At 36.1% G+C, this 15193-nt stretch overlaps 3 protein-coding genes and 1 pseudogene across 6 annotated transcripts; 1 reads left to right on the forward strand and 3 right to left on the reverse strand.

Moving 5' to 3' along the window:
• The first annotated feature begins 1712 nt into the window (after positions 1-1712).
• On the forward strand, positions 1713-3900 carry LOC8270611 (UDP-glucuronate 4-epimerase 3). Its single transcript, XM_002511647.3, has one exon. It carries the CDS (start codon positions 2200-2202, stop codon positions 3541-3543), a length of 1344 nt encoding a protein of 447 aa, XP_002511693.3. The 5' UTR covers positions 1713-2199; the 3' UTR covers positions 3544-3900.
• Positions 3901-5577: 1677 nt separating this feature from the next.
• On the reverse strand, positions 5578-8055 carry LOC107262400 (annotated as a pseudogene).
• A 475-nt stretch (positions 8056-8530) lies between these two features.
• On the reverse strand, positions 8531-12059 carry LOC8270612 (tRNA 2'-phosphotransferase 1). Of its 4 annotated transcripts, none has more exons than XM_048374804.1 (9): positions 11926-12059; positions 11048-11346; positions 10834-10938; positions 10461-10608; positions 9945-10034; positions 9773-9827; positions 9530-9652; positions 8989-9045; positions 8531-8838 (listed from the first exon to the last, which is right to left on the reverse strand). In XM_048374804.1, the coding sequence occupies exons 2-9, from the start codon at positions 11242-11244 to the stop codon at positions 8708-8710; spliced, it is 906 nt and encodes a 301-aa protein (XP_048230761.1). In that variant the 5' UTR covers positions 11245-11346; positions 11926-12059; the 3' UTR covers positions 8531-8707. The 4 variants fall into 4 exon arrangements, with proteins under 4 accessions (XP_048230761.1, XP_025015515.2, XP_015583456.2 ...); XM_025159747.2 differs by having other exon boundaries at positions 11048-11274; positions 11926-12038; XM_015727970.3 differs by lacking the exon at positions 11926-12059 and having other exon boundaries at positions 11048-11466.
• A 545-nt stretch (positions 12060-12604) lies between these two features.
• On the reverse strand, positions 12605-14464 carry LOC8270613 (40S ribosomal protein S13). Its single transcript, XM_002511649.4, has 5 exons — positions 14301-14464; positions 14139-14211; positions 13894-14032; positions 13606-13792; positions 12605-12844 (listed from the first exon to the last, which is right to left on the reverse strand). Exons 1-5 carry the CDS (start codon positions 14321-14323, stop codon positions 12811-12813), a joined length of 456 nt encoding a protein of 151 aa, XP_002511695.1. The 5' UTR covers positions 14324-14464; the 3' UTR covers positions 12605-12810.
• Between the last annotated feature and the right edge of the window lie 729 nt (positions 14465-15193).

Below are 15193 nucleotides of genomic sequence, written 5' to 3' on the forward strand. Positions count from 1 at the left end.
TGCTCATGTGATTGCCCAGCCACCAAGGAAACTAGGAGGAAAGTGCCTCTTCTCTCTTCCACTTGAAAATTAGTGGGATTATATGCATCCATCCAGGGCCATCTGACATTAATTAGCCAGGCATGGAACATGTTCCCAATGTATGTAAAGAAGGAACTAATAAGACGTGTAGTCCTCGTGCATTATATATTTCTTTTTGAACTGATCGTCACATGGGGTGGTGGTGGTTGGAGGAGGTGGCAGGAGAGATTTATTTCCTTTGCGTTTCCTTCAAAATATAGATTAATCAAATACATATGGAGATAATAAGAAATATAAAAGGGTTCAATAATATGCAAACAAATAACAGATTAGTCAAAAGATTGCCTGATTATGCTGAAGGAATGTGGTATAGTGCCATAGGTTAATGACAATGGTAACACAGTGTAGGAAAATTGAGTGATATAAGAACTTTTTATAAGGCTTTCTTTGGCATTACTCTTCTTCAGTTTCTGGAAATATTGAGCTTTCGAAGGAAGTAAACAGGGATTTTTGGCTCGTGATTCTACAATGATCTCTGCATTTGTCCACCCACATGGTGCTACCCTAACATAAATTGCAATCTAAGATAACCAATACAAATGTAATGGAAAGGCGTTTTTGCCTACATTTCAAGTATGTAACTTTGTATTGCACTACTCTGGCTCACTTAAATCTCTCCCTCTCTTTCTCATTTTCATGTATGATAAAATAGTTTCAATCCATAATTTTTGCTAATGCATATATACTCCTTTTCCTCTGCGTTTCTATTCTTTTGAAAATGAAACAAAAGCTGAAAATAGTCCTATTACGATGAAGCATAATTATGGTCTGAATGGTATCAAGACCCACCAAAACGTAATTTCAATCACTTGTTGATTATTGAATTATTCTGAGGGAAGGGGAGGCATAAAAAGGAAAAAGAAAAAGGACCAATCAAAGACCAAAAAGCAAATCATACTGCCATACACTTGTAATTGCCAAAATTATTTACATTAATAAATAAATAAATAAAAATGAAACCTCATAATTCACATTCTTATGATCTAAATAAAATATAATTAAGACCTTCCTCAATAAAAGGACCATTCAATCCTTTCTTTTTCCTTAAAAAACAGCTAATATTTTGGCTAGCAGGACCAAGGAGTTAGTGAGATCTACAAATGGTGCAACAGAGTGATTAATGGGCAGATTTAAGTTAAGTTCTATATAATTGTAAAAGCTAATCATGAACCTCAAAACCAGTGAGGAAGTTCATAATTTCCAATCCCCATAAATCTCTCACATCTTTCTATGGTGTGAAGTTTAGTAACCCCTCATAAATAGCCTCAACACCTTATCCTTCCATCTCCAACAAACTTAACCCTTTCATGGTACAATGCTCCTCAAAATCCCAATCTTAGTCACTGCTCCCAAATAAAGAAATCCCATCCTTAAAAAAGGGGAAGGTATATATACAAATCTGGATGCCCCAAAATTTAAGGCCTTCCAACCAATCAAATTTAAGTCTTTAACAGAAAGAAAATAGATAGACAGACAGGCTTGACTAGCACCAAAACATTTCTAAGATTTATTTATCTATTACTCAATTAATTATTCATTCTGTTTTTCCCAAATTATGATATTTTACCAACATTAAAATTCTTATATCATTGTTAATAATGCCCTATTTATAAGCAAGTCAAATGTTAACACCATTTCTTTGACTCTTCTTGATCTCATATTACCCAAATTTTAAAAACTCTCCTTCTTTCTGCACCCCCCATTCCTAAGCTCTCCCATTGATCACCGTTTGCTTAACAAAATCAAGAAAAATACTTTCTGTTTTTTTTGTTCCTTGTACCCAAAACAGAAACTACAACCAACCCATCTCTCCAAGAAACCAGAGATAAAGAAAAGAAAAGGAAAAAAGAAAAAGAAAAAGAAAAGATTCTATTTTTTTCCTTCTTACCCACACCCCAAATAACATCAAACAACAGCTAAAAAGAAACAAAGAAATCAAAAAGAAAATACCTCACCTGTCCTCTCCTTCCCTTTCCTTATCATCTTCTTCTTCCACACCCACATTCAATCTCCATCGACAAAACAACCCAAACCCTAACCTAATCTTTTTCCTTTTTGTATCTTTTGCAAATCAAGAAAGATAAAAGCTGAAAAAGAAGCACATTTTCACTCAAGAACATGTCCCAAATGAAACAAATGTCTCATCTAGACCACATTCCATCAACGCCAGGCAAATTCAAGATGGAAAAATCTCCATACCCGTATAACAGAGTCATCAGGTGGCAGTCTTCCTTAGCTAAACTGACATTTTGGTCTTTTATCTTTCTTGGTTTAATTTTCCTCTTCTTTTATCGATCCCCTTCTTCTTCTTCTTCTTCACCAACTAATCCTCTACCATCCGATCCATCACGGCGTTCTCTCCGTACCTCATGGGGCGGGTCAGCCTGGGAAAAACGGGTCAGGTCATCTGCAAGAATCCGTTCAAGAAATGGATTTTCAGTACTTGTAACTGGTGCAGCTGGGTTTGTTGGGACTCATGTATCTGCTGCTTTAAAACGCCGCGGTGATGGTGTTTTGGGTCTTGATAATTTCAATGATTATTATGATCCGTCTTTAAAACGTGCTCGCCAGGCGCTTCTTGAAAGAAGTGGTGTTTTTATTGTGGAAGGTGATATAAATGATGTTGCTTTGTTAAAGAAATTATTTGAAGTTGTCCCATTTACTCATGTTATGCATTTAGCTGCTCAAGCTGGTGTTAGGTATGCAATGGAAAACCCTAGTTCTTATGTGCATAGTAATATTGCTGGTCTTGTTAGTTTACTAGAAGTTTGTAAAAATGCAAATCCACAACCTGCAATTGTATGGGCATCTTCTAGTTCTGTTTATGGACTTAATACTAAAGTACCCTTTTCTGAGAAAGATAAAACTGATCAACCTGCTAGTTTGTATGCTGCCACTAAAAAAGCTGGTGAAGAAATTGCACATACTTATAATCATATCTACGGTCTTTCCCTTACTGGGTTGAGATTCTTTACTGTTTATGGTCCTTGGGGTAGACCAGATATGGCTTATTTCTTTTTCACTAGGGATATTTTGAAAGGGAAGAGTATATCCATTTTTGAAGCAGCTAATCATGGTACTGTTGCTAGGGATTTTACCTACATTGATGATATTGTAAAGGGTTGTTTGGGTGCTTTGGATACTGCTGAGAAGAGTACTGGTAGTGGAGGGAAGAAGAAAGGACCAGCTCAATTGAGGGTTTTCAACTTGGGAAATACATCTCCTGTGCCTGTTTCAGATCTTGTCAGTATTTTGGAAAGGCTTTTGAAGGTCAAAGCAAAGAGGAATATTATGAAGCTGCCTAGGAATGGGGATGTTCAGTTTACACATGCTAATATTAGTTTGGCGCAGATGGAACTTGGGTATAAACCCACTACAGATTTGCAGACAGGCCTGAAGAAATTTGTGCGGTGGTACCTTAGCTACTATCATGTAGGAGGAAAGAAGGCTGATGCACGATGATTTGATTCTTTCAATTGTGTGGTCGGGTACTTTGAAAACATTTCTTGTTCATTATGATTCTTGTGATTGTTCTTTCGTTAACATTTCTATGATCGTTCATTGCCCAATTATTGTCTTTTCATATATGTTAATTGATGCTATATAAGGAGGAGTATCATGTCCTGTGTCCAAGAAGATTTTTGTTGAGCTGTATCAAAGAAAAACAGAACCTTCATTTTCTTCTATTTCTATTTTTGAAATATGTAATTGTTGTAGTTTTGGCATTGTAGAATTCATGACTGGTAGAACATATGCTGATTGTTGGGCATGTATTTTTTCCTGTGCAACTTCAATAAAATTGTACACGTTGATTTGGCATGGTGCTTCTCTTACTGGATGAACTAAAATATTGATTCACTCATGTTCTCACTATCTTTTTCTTTTCCTGTCATTTAAAGGCTGCTTTGTCAAGGCTCTGTGTGTGTGTGTGTGAGTGTATAACAATGTGTTCGGTTGCATTTACTTCTTATCCTTGTTTAATGCAAAGATCTTTCCTTTTAGAACAACCTCCCTTTAATCTGAGGGAATTGTAAATCCTTGTTCCATGATATGCTGGCAATTATTAGCAATCTGTAGAAGCATGATGCCATGTGGTCACATGTTCTGGCTTAAGTAATCTAATATATGTGTGTGCTATGTGGTCACCTGCAATCCTGAATTTTGTTTTGAGGTTTGCCTTCTTTCCTTCTTAAAACATATTTTTCTTTCAACCCACAGTTTTATGCTTTGGGACTTCGAGTTAGAGTTCATTGTGGGCTTCTGGCTTATAGGATATGAGTGCAGTATGTCTGTTGCACTGTGCTGCAATCAGGATTGCTTCCTTCTCATAGTTTTCAGTATCCTGAAAAACAAACATTGTTGGGTTAGTTTGAGCTACACTGCTCTTGCGTACTCCAGCCATATAGTGTTTCCAATGTAAACCATGTATTGCATACGTTGAATTTCATCATTCAATTTTAGTTATTCACTTGCCATATGAAAATATATGAGTTCGTTATTGAGCAATGAATTTTTTGTTATTGAGTTTCCTACTACCTTTGATTTGTCTTTTATTAACTGCTTGAGTGTTTTTACTTCTAATCTGCGTAACTAGCCTAACTATGTAGGAGACTGAATTGGTCCTTTTTCTTTTCTTTATCTCTTTTCCCTTGGAGACAAAAAGAATCACTAATCTTTCTGACCATCAACTACCATCATCCTGACTATAGTCTTGGCTAGAGAGAATTGTGATAAAGTTGGTTGTGCAATGAATGTTCATTCATGGAAATGTGCTTAGTTCACAAGATAGGAAGAAAAGTTTCGAGGATTGGTTTGCACATTCATGTAACTGGAATCTAGTAGCAGGAAACTGTCTTTCTACAGACCTGCACTGTAAAGATATGATAGGCAGAACCTCTTTTTCATCCCCATTTGCTTAAAACTTAATATGTATATATATATGGTCATGGACGGTATATTGTTGAGAAATTTGAGCTCAATCTTCACAGATGCGTAGATTTGTAAGAGGTGCATGGTTAGGTACATGGACCATAATTTTTTCAATATTGTAGATCCCGTGACACTGGTAATAGTTTTTGCATTTATAACATCAGGACCAGCTTTTTGAACCTTACCAAAACTACTTACTACGGAGACAACAGGGTTCAATCTGAAATGTAGCATTACCTTTTCTTTTTCTCATATTAGCATCAAAACTTTTCAATGGGCGCAATGCATTTTGAATCATCCATGCTGATTGCATCACACTCTATTCAAATAGTGAGTTCCTTTGTAAAATCTTATTGCCGCAGAAGCACTCCCCAATTTCCCATTTGAACAATGAAGAAGTCTAAACTACATACTAGAGCTCATACTGGCCTTTTATAAATTATTAAGCAAGCATCATAAATTAACTTATTCATTTCTGAAGTTACGTGATCAAACAAAACTGTAAACGCACTTTTATGAAGAAACCTATCAAATGCTAAATAAGTAACGATTGCCGCCAACCAAAAATAAAAATCAAGAGAATTTAAAAAAAGAAGCAAGTATTACATGTCAGAAATCATACTTAGTTCTACCACTCATTAAAATAAGGCACAACATATCAGAAATGTCAGAAGCAGATCTGAAGAAATTCCATGATTCGAGCATTAGATGTTTCCTTGATCCCTTAAAATGCACCACCTTGACATCCAAAGGCATTCCGTGAAATTGACCTGCTCCCTCAGGTGGTGTCCAATTATATGTAGCACATGGTAGAAAGAGGACTGATGCACCTCCCATCTCATCCATAAAAGCCTGTGCTTTGCGAAATCTCTGCAGATCAAAGCCAGGGTGTGATCTTATGACCCACGCAAGAGCTAACTGATCTCCAAGCATTCGAGAAGCATTCATGTACTTGGAAGTGTAGACTTCTAGCACATGCTGAAGGAAAATCTTTGCTCTACAGCCAATTTATTTCATGAGCAAGTGTCAAAAATTTAGCAATTTAATTTTCTATTTGCCTAGAATTTGGAGAACATAAGGAAAAAAAAAAGGGGGAGAAAGCCAAATGACAATTGTTTCTCCCAAGTTATATGCCAAAAAACCCAAAAAAAGACTCGATTGAATCACTACCCTAGCTAACCCACAAGGTTGTGCAGGATCAGAATTAGAGTCTGAAGAACCTAGGCAAACCAAACAACAAGAAATATCCAAACAGTTTTTGCAATCCAATTAATCACAGTGAAAAAAGGAATACTAGCAAATGCAAATTACTTACCTCAAAATTGACTCGGCAGTCCCCCTTACTGCAATAAACCCAGAATTTAAAGGCTGCTCTTTGTTGTTGCGGAAGGTGAGGGCTATATGGAAATTTGGATATTCATGAAAAATGCGCCCTAGGTCATCAACCACAGCTATATCTGAGTCTGTAAAGATGTAATGGCTTTTATGCACCGGGTTCTTAGCAAGCTCCTCGAGCTTCGTGTCTAGAAAATTCTACATAAACAACATACAAAGTGCAAAAGAAAAATTCATACGCTCATCAGCAGTATGCATATTTTGGAAGAAAATAAGATAAAGCACTGCAATGGAGTTAATTAGGACTTGTTGGCTTGGTGGGAAGTCAGAATATCAGGAAATCTTGTGCAGGATTAAAACAAAAGCAAGAATAAGAAGGTTCATAAAAGATGCCATAGAAACAAAACAACAAATTCAAAACAGAAATATTCTACCTATTTGGCAATGCGATGAGCTCTTACAATGTAAGATCAGATTCTTTGAAGCATCAACCTTTCTCTAGAATATTCTCCCCGAATGGGATACAGAGCGACTTTATCTCTTTACAGGGAGAGATCAGATGCTGGATCAGTTAGGATGATAACATTGCTTCGAGGCATAGTCACCTGAAATTGTACTTCTGAAATAAGAGTCGCAATAACTACACAATGGAAGCAAGTGGACATGGTTCTGATAAACTATTACATAGATATGATCCGGCAGATATTAGGCAGAACATACTAAATTGAAAAGAAATTATATAACTTCCAAAGACTAACAAAATGTCATCACATATATTATACATTTAGATTAAAACATTTTCAAGCATGACTTCAACAGAATCAATTACCTGAATGAAATTAATGAATACATTCAAAATGGCCATTGACCTCTCCGTCTTACTGTAAGAAACATTCCCAACAGTGACTAAATTTGATGATCTATCATCAGGAAGAGAATCCAGTGAAGTGTTGTAAATGGTAAAGACGGTAACAAATGCAACGTTATCTCCAACATTGGAGCCAGAGGAAGAATCCAGCAAATGGGTTTTGTTGAGAGCTTTGGAGCCTAGACGACATTAAAAACATGAATCACATATACAACAAGCAAAGAAACAGTAATTATGCAAGAAACAATAACAAGTAAAAGAAAAGTAAAGACTATAAGAAACCTTCGCATTGCAACCGATCAGGCAAGCCTTGGCCAGCAGCAGGCCCAATAACCAGATGATCAGACTTTTTATTCCAATTCTTCTGGGGAGCTTCAGTGACCGAGTTCCAATGCAATTCCAGCACTAAAATCAATTTTATTTTTTAAAATTTTAAAAAATATAGCAACAATTTAGTTCAAGTATCGGATAATGAATAACTAGAAAAATAAAACATAAGGAGAAGGGAGGGAGGATAAATCACCAGAGAAGATATGAAAGATAACGAGAAGCAGAAAGAAACACAGGATGAAACGATGCCATCCACTCCATGTTCTCATTCTTAATCAATATTTCTATTGGATCTTAAAGTTCAACAACCATAAGCCCTGAAGTTGTTCCCAAGAAAAAGGGAATATTAAATACTAGAGAATTTTCATCTTTTGTCATTATTTATGTTGGGTATATCCTAATTGGATTTAACTAAACAACCTCATGATTCCTTGAACAATATTAAGGAGAAGCACTACCTCCGGATCAAACTAAACAGTACGTGAAAGTGCTTGAACCCTTTAGTCTAGGCCTCATTGGCTTGAATATTTAGTCGCATATCACATACAAATTCTAATTATTAATCAAGTTCTTCTTTACACCCATTTCAACGAGAGACCATGTTTCTCCTTAATCATAAAAGGATCGATCTTTTATCCATAAAACATGTCCAACCAATTGCAAAAATACTACAACGTTTATTAGGCAGACGGCATTACAAATAACTACTTCACAGCTTCAATACAGGAATGCGATTGCTTAACATTCTTTGCTTCACCTTCAATTACAAACAGATGAATTACGCAACTAAAATCCCTCAACCAAGTAATTCCAGCACTAAAAGACTTCATACTTTCTCATCTAAATACCTAAACAGTTGGAATAGGTTACTTCAAAAACTTTCTTCATTTCCCTCAAAAATTCGGAAATCGGTTGTATAACTTAAAAGAATGTCTAGATCAACCTATGTACATACAAAACATCACTCACAAAAATTAGATTCATCGGCCAATTGAAAGCTTTAATTCTACTTTTTCATTCGCCTTTTGATGCCTGAATCAATTTCATTCATTCACCATAAGCTACATGCATGGTGTAGCATGCCAAGTACATGACACAAAACAACAAAGGCCTCTCATAACTGCAACCGATCATTTCATGGGTGTGAAAACAATCATAATCATGTTATGTTGGAAACTGTATTGGTAGTCTATCTGGCCATGATTCGATCTTTTCAAAGTACTTTACGGGCACAACACCATCAAAACCTTCAGTCAAGATCACCTTATTGTCTGATATGTAAAGCTTCATTCCATCTGAAGTCAACAGAACAACAAAAAAGGTTTTAAAAGAAAGAACAACAGTTTTCATTCATGAATCCCTAACTAGCAAATGAAAGGTAGAAAGTATTTAACTTGCATGCTGTTTATTATGTGCTAAAGAAGTCAAAAGTTAGGCTAATCTACCTTCTAGAGCCTTTCTCACATCAAGATATATCAAAACATTCACATTCCACCTCATACCTGAAAGACAAAGGAATCAAGTCAATCATCAAAAGATGCACTTTCTACAAGAATTGATCTTGTATTTGAAAAAAACTATAATATATGCTCTGGTTGCTACTACAATGATCCTTCTTGTTTCCCTTTATCAGCATCCTTCAACTTAAACTACAAATGACCTTTAGCATAGATCCACCATTTGACATGTTGAATACTAGACACTGAAGGATCATCTAGTAAGCATGCCCAATAAGCTGTCAGGTGATTGCACAAAAGTTATCCAATAAATGTATGAATTTCGAGGAAATAGAATCCTCACAGGATCGTAATACTTAATTAGGGTCTTCAACATGCACAATTAGAGACCCGGTGTTATTACTAAATTTGATAATTATTAAAACAAAATTGACGGAAAATAAGATGGAGGTAACACAGCATGTCTTCACAATACAAGGTCATGAATAGTAAGAGAATAGTGAACTATACAATAGAAGAGAAATCCTACCACTAATTACTTCACCATCAGTTGGCAAGCCACATGAGAAGTGGATATGCAATCTTTGCATGCGCTTTAAGCCAGACTCCAAAATAGATTCCAAATTCTTCTTATAGGTTCCATGTACGCACACTACAATCGCAGGAAAAGATCAGTAAATATATACAAAAACCTTAGAGTATATAAGTAAAAGAAAAGGGAGAAGTATCATATGATAGAACAATGATATTGCACAAATTTTTTTGTTTTCACCTGGTACTTCATCGACTAAAATAATTGGCTTCAGTAAACTCTCAGATTCAACTGTCTGCGCACTCATAAGAAAGGCATTCAAGCATACATTCAATCAAAGAGAAACCAAGGCATGTCAGGATTTATTACAATAATGGAAAAATCTAACAATTGTACCAAAAGGATTTGTCACCTTTATTGTGTGGCCTTGGTTTGCACGTATCAGAAGCTCCCCATTTTCCTCTAGGAGGCTGAATCGCTGCTTATTATCCCTTCTGACAGCCTGAAATTTCAAACATACAAAATTATAACTTAGGGCAGCTTGTGCAAGAAAATATAGTTTGATACAAGAATTAAGAAGTAGATGGTGAAGCTAAAGGTGTAGATGTCAGGCAAGCAAAAAGAATATAACAACAGACCCGGAAAGTAATAAAAGCAGACCAATGAATTTTGTAGGCCACAAGTTAACTTTAGGTTTGTAGTCGACCTTCTGTAAAATCCTTTTCAACAATGGCTAGATTAAGCAAAAAGAAAAATAGAAATACTATTGGTAGTAAACTCCTTACATCATATTCACTTCAAATAAACACAGAGCAAACGGTATTATCCCCAAGCATTGGTGAATACAGATAGCAGGAAAGGGCTTCGCCAACAAAGATTAAAGAAACATATATATAAATCAGGAAAGAGAAGTATCTACCGAACCAACCTCCTTAATGTCATCAACAGTGTGCGATCTTATCGGAATACTGGCAAATGTTTTCATATTCAACTTTAGCAAATCTTGAACTCTAACAAAGCCATCACTCCGCATATTCAGATTTAACTCAGAAGCCATATGGCGCAAAATGCGCGTCCTGAATTTATTTATTTTTTTGAAAAGAATTAATAAGAAAGTCAATATCTATAGAATCAAATGCCAATCCTTTACTTCTAACTTTTTTAAAAAAAAAAAGAACAAAAAGAAAAAGAGGAATACAAGAATATATAGTAAATGGAAATACGATCACAAAAACAAGAAAGGACAATTAAATCAATAATAGAGAACAAGAACAGCAATGTAGAAACAAATTAGTGCTTACAAGAGTCTCCCAAGGGCATCAATTTTATCCTTGGCTCCTCCTCCACCGCCATCCCCACCACTATGGCCCCTCGATCTTTCTCTATCATTTTTTATGTCCAAACCCCTTCAGATGAAATTTTTTCTTTAGAAAATAAAAAAGACAGAAAGAAGAATTATAATTGGTGCAGAGAAAGTGGTATAAATAAATGAAGAGTAAAAGACAAAGAATATACCTTCTAGAAGAATGGGGAGAAGAAGAAGAGAAAGAGGAGCTGTTCATGTTATTTGCCTTCTCGTCAGAACGAAAGACGGGAGAGGCTGTGAATAAGGAAAAAGGAGATGGCCGATAACTGGTTTTAAGCGTAGGTGCAAAATTAAAGTACAAGCTGCTTAGAAGTCGAGTCCTGGAGCAGCTCCAACAAGCCCACATATGGAACAGATGTAAGGAACCTGCTACCACCTGATGACGGGTGTCAATTCCACCTATCCAATATTACTACCACACTTTATGCCTTGCACACATCTCCCAGTGCTACTTTTTGACAAAAGAAAAATGAAAAATCCGATAAGCCCTATACTTTCAGCCAAAATATAGGCAAGAAGTTCAAGAGAGCCCCTAAACAATTTGGGAAAGAAAAAACCAATTGGGCCATCATACTAACTTTTTGAAAAGGTCCAATTAAATCCACTTACTAACACTATTAATTACTGTGTTAGTATTAGGACCCACATAAAATTATAAACCAATCAAATAATAACATCTAGCAATATTACCTTTCTTTATCTTTGCAAAAGAAAATTGATGAAATATTATTATATCAAATTCCAAATATAACTACTAATAAAAGAAATAATGGAAAAAAGAAAAACAGAGAAAATACCCAAATTCAATTCAACCTCACCGTTGCCCAAATCCAATAGGAATGTTCTCCATCAACACAGACAACAGGATCTCATAGTTACTAACCACCACCATTAACATATTCTTATCCGTCCCCACCCACATAATCACCACAATTCTTGAATGAGCCACAACATTACCCAAATCAACACAAATCTCAAATTTAGCAATAGCAAAAAGACACCGTGTGACCCATACGGCCAAGCTTACCAGAAAAGACGATGAATAGCTGTAGCGTCGGGATGAAAGCCAGGAGCTGAGGAGTTAGCATAGGATAAGAGTGTTGAGAATCGCGAGGAGTTGCGCATAGTTTGGAAAGGATTCTTAATACGTAACCCGCCTCACAATTAGGCAAGGAAGGCTACCCTGACACGGCCGTGCTGGATTCAACACAGCCCGTGTTGCCAACACGACCATAAACACGGCCGCACGTGGGCAAAGTTTTGGAGATAAAACAAATCTCACGTGACACACGTGTGGCTGATGGGTGAACACCAATCCTCTTAATATAATTATGTCTTCGTTAAAAAAAAAAAAAAAAAAAAAAATGTGAACACCGGAATCAACTGGTTCGGCGGCTAAAGGGAGTTTATTAGCAGCATTTAGAAAAGCAAAGAAACAATATCAGACCAGATGGATAGTGACAGCAATTCATTATAATTTGAGTATAATTAAATATCTTGGTCTTATGGATTGAAATTGGTTAGCCACTCAGCTTAGACGAGTCTTTTTAGTCCATATCATCAAGTCCAACAACGCTCATAACTTGCCCTCATTGAGACAATAATGAATCTGAAACTTGCAATCAATGGAAGTTTAATACTACTCACGATACGAGCAATTTAAAATCTTGAAAAATAAAAACAGAGCGTCTCAAACTACACACTGCTAACTTGTAAAGATAATTTCTTTGTTGAAATAAAACTGCCAAAAGACGGATAAAATAAAATGTTTCACCTAACATCTTGCAAGACTACACACTCGCGAGTCCTTGCAGAAAAGAAGTAACAATAATATCAAAGAGAAGAAGAAAAAAAAAAGGACTTGCTTATCAAAGATTAACCCAGAGATGCAATCAAAGCAAGTATCTGTCGGCTATGCCACAAGGGTGCTGGCTGTAGTTGATTCACTGCAAGAGAAGAGCCATTGCATTAGCAATACAGCTAAAAGGAATAGACTGTAAAATGACATAATGGAAGATTTTAAACTAAGCAAGAAATCCTTGAGAGGCTACTGAATGGACTAAACTTGCAAGAAGAGACTATCTATGATCCTAAGTACACAAGAGCACAGTAGGAGAAATCAATGAAAAAATGCGAATGCTTGTCACACATAAGATAATTATGCGATTCATCATTCTTGCAGACAGGGCACTGAAAAGCAAAGTTAAAGACATGCAACTTTGGAAATTTCTTTTAGAGCATGAAGTAACAATACCAGGACCAATTGAGTCTGCCAACAGTTTCCAAAATAAATAAAACATACTATAAAATCATTATATTGATCAACATCATAAGTCAGCCAATGTGAAGCAAGTACAACAACCATTACGAGATATACAGAAAAGTAATTAATTACTTGGTTCCTTGATTACAGATACAACTCAGTCACTATTCTTTAACAAAAGAAAGAAAAAAAACAACAGCATCTATCAACTAGCTATTACCGCCTTCAACAATAAATCCATGCATTAGCACTTGCTGAATCTTTTATCAGAGAGGCATTAATACTAACAGTTTTGACATGAAAACTTGCGAGGCATTGTTTAAGAATAAAAATGAAACAGATGTTCTAGTTCAACAGATTAACATTTGTAGGTAAACCAGAACTGATCAATACTAACAGAATGACCATTGAATTCTCGATTCATGTTGAGGAGCATATACTCACTATTTCCATACTGGTGGAAGCTTCTTTGTCTTCTTGTAATAGCGTGCTAAGCGATGGATCCTGCTCTCAACCAAAATCAACCTAAATTTGGAATCTTTATCCTTCCTGTTCCTCTCCAAATGCTTCCTAATTGCAACTGCTTTCTTGATGAGGTGGTACAAATCTTCTGGGATCTCAGGAGCAAGTCCTAAACAGGATAACAGATAAAAAATAGATACAACTCATAAATCACAAAAAAGTTCTAGTTCAATTAAAATAACTAACATTCAAGAGAAGCAGCATTCGAACCGTGAGCCTTCAGTATACGCAAAATCTTGCTGCCAGTAACACTCTTCACTTGAGCAATCCCATGAGAATCACGAAGGATAACACCAATTTGAGACGGTCTCAAACCTTTCTTCGCAAACTTGCAAATGTTCTCATCAACCTAAAATCAAAATAAGTTCAACTTTAAAACATAAACAATAGACTGCAAAGCAACAGAAAATGAAGCTATTGACAAAATCATTAGGGTTAGGGTTAGGATTTCTCACATCCTGAGAAGAAATCTTAAGCCAACTAGGCGGCGTTCTCTTGTAGGGCAAAGCAGATGCCGATATACCCTTACTGGAAAATAAAATAAAATAAAACCGAATTAATCAAATTGCACTATGAAAAGGGATTGTCTGGAAACTCGATAAAATGAAATGACTAACCCTCTACTGTGCATGCGTCCCATGGTGGCGGGTTGTGTTTATCCGCAGCCTTTTTTCGCGCTTTCTTGCTCACACAACACAAACCCTACAATCAGAAGAGAGAGAGGCTTCAAAGGATAGGTTAGGGATTTTATGTTTTGTTAGGCACGCTGAATGGTTTAATGCTTTCCGGCCCATTTGAGTGTTTTGTTGAAAATCAGCAACCTCGAAACGTAAAGCCCAATAAGATGCATCAAGCAAGAACCCGAGTCCAATGATAGCTCTCCTGTTTTTTCATATTTTTCGGTGTTTAGCAGCGTATTAGCTGATTTTAATATGTAACGCTCGAGCCAAAAGTGTTTGTTTTTTATTTTTTTTTGTTTTTTAAGAAAGAAAGAAGCACAAGTGTTTGATATATAATTAAATTTTCTTCATTAGATTTTGTTACGAGATACATACTATGTATATGTATACTAGTTATACGATATACTGTATAGTGATGTGTATACATACCAAAGGGTAGGGTTGAGACCCTATATATATGTTGTTTTGTTTCAATGAAAGGCAGGGGAGATAGTATTCTTCTCAACATAGTATCAGAGCAACGTGAGCGGCGCAGCTGAAGCGTGGTGGACCCTTAACCCACAGGTCCCGGGTTTGATGCAAATGAAATACAGTTTATTTTAGGGTCCAAGAAGTTTTTTTTTAGACGAGTAACACACTCAAAACCCTAAATTTCTTTTTTCTGCTATTTTGAGGATATGGCAGACGACGATGAAAAATCTTCTTCCAGCCATTATGTTGGAAGCGATAGGAAGATTGATGTTTTCTTATTAAGGTCCTCGGATAATTTTGGTAATCTCATCACTCTGATTCAGTTGAATGGAGACAACTACGATGAATGGACGAGGGCA

Source organism: Ricinus communis, chromosome 1 (genome assembly GCF_019578655.1).
Source record: "Ricinus communis isolate WT05 ecotype wild-type chromosome 1, ASM1957865v1, whole genome shotgun sequence".
NCBI classification, from domain to species: domain Eukaryota; kingdom Viridiplantae; phylum Streptophyta; class Magnoliopsida; order Malpighiales; family Euphorbiaceae; genus Ricinus; species Ricinus communis.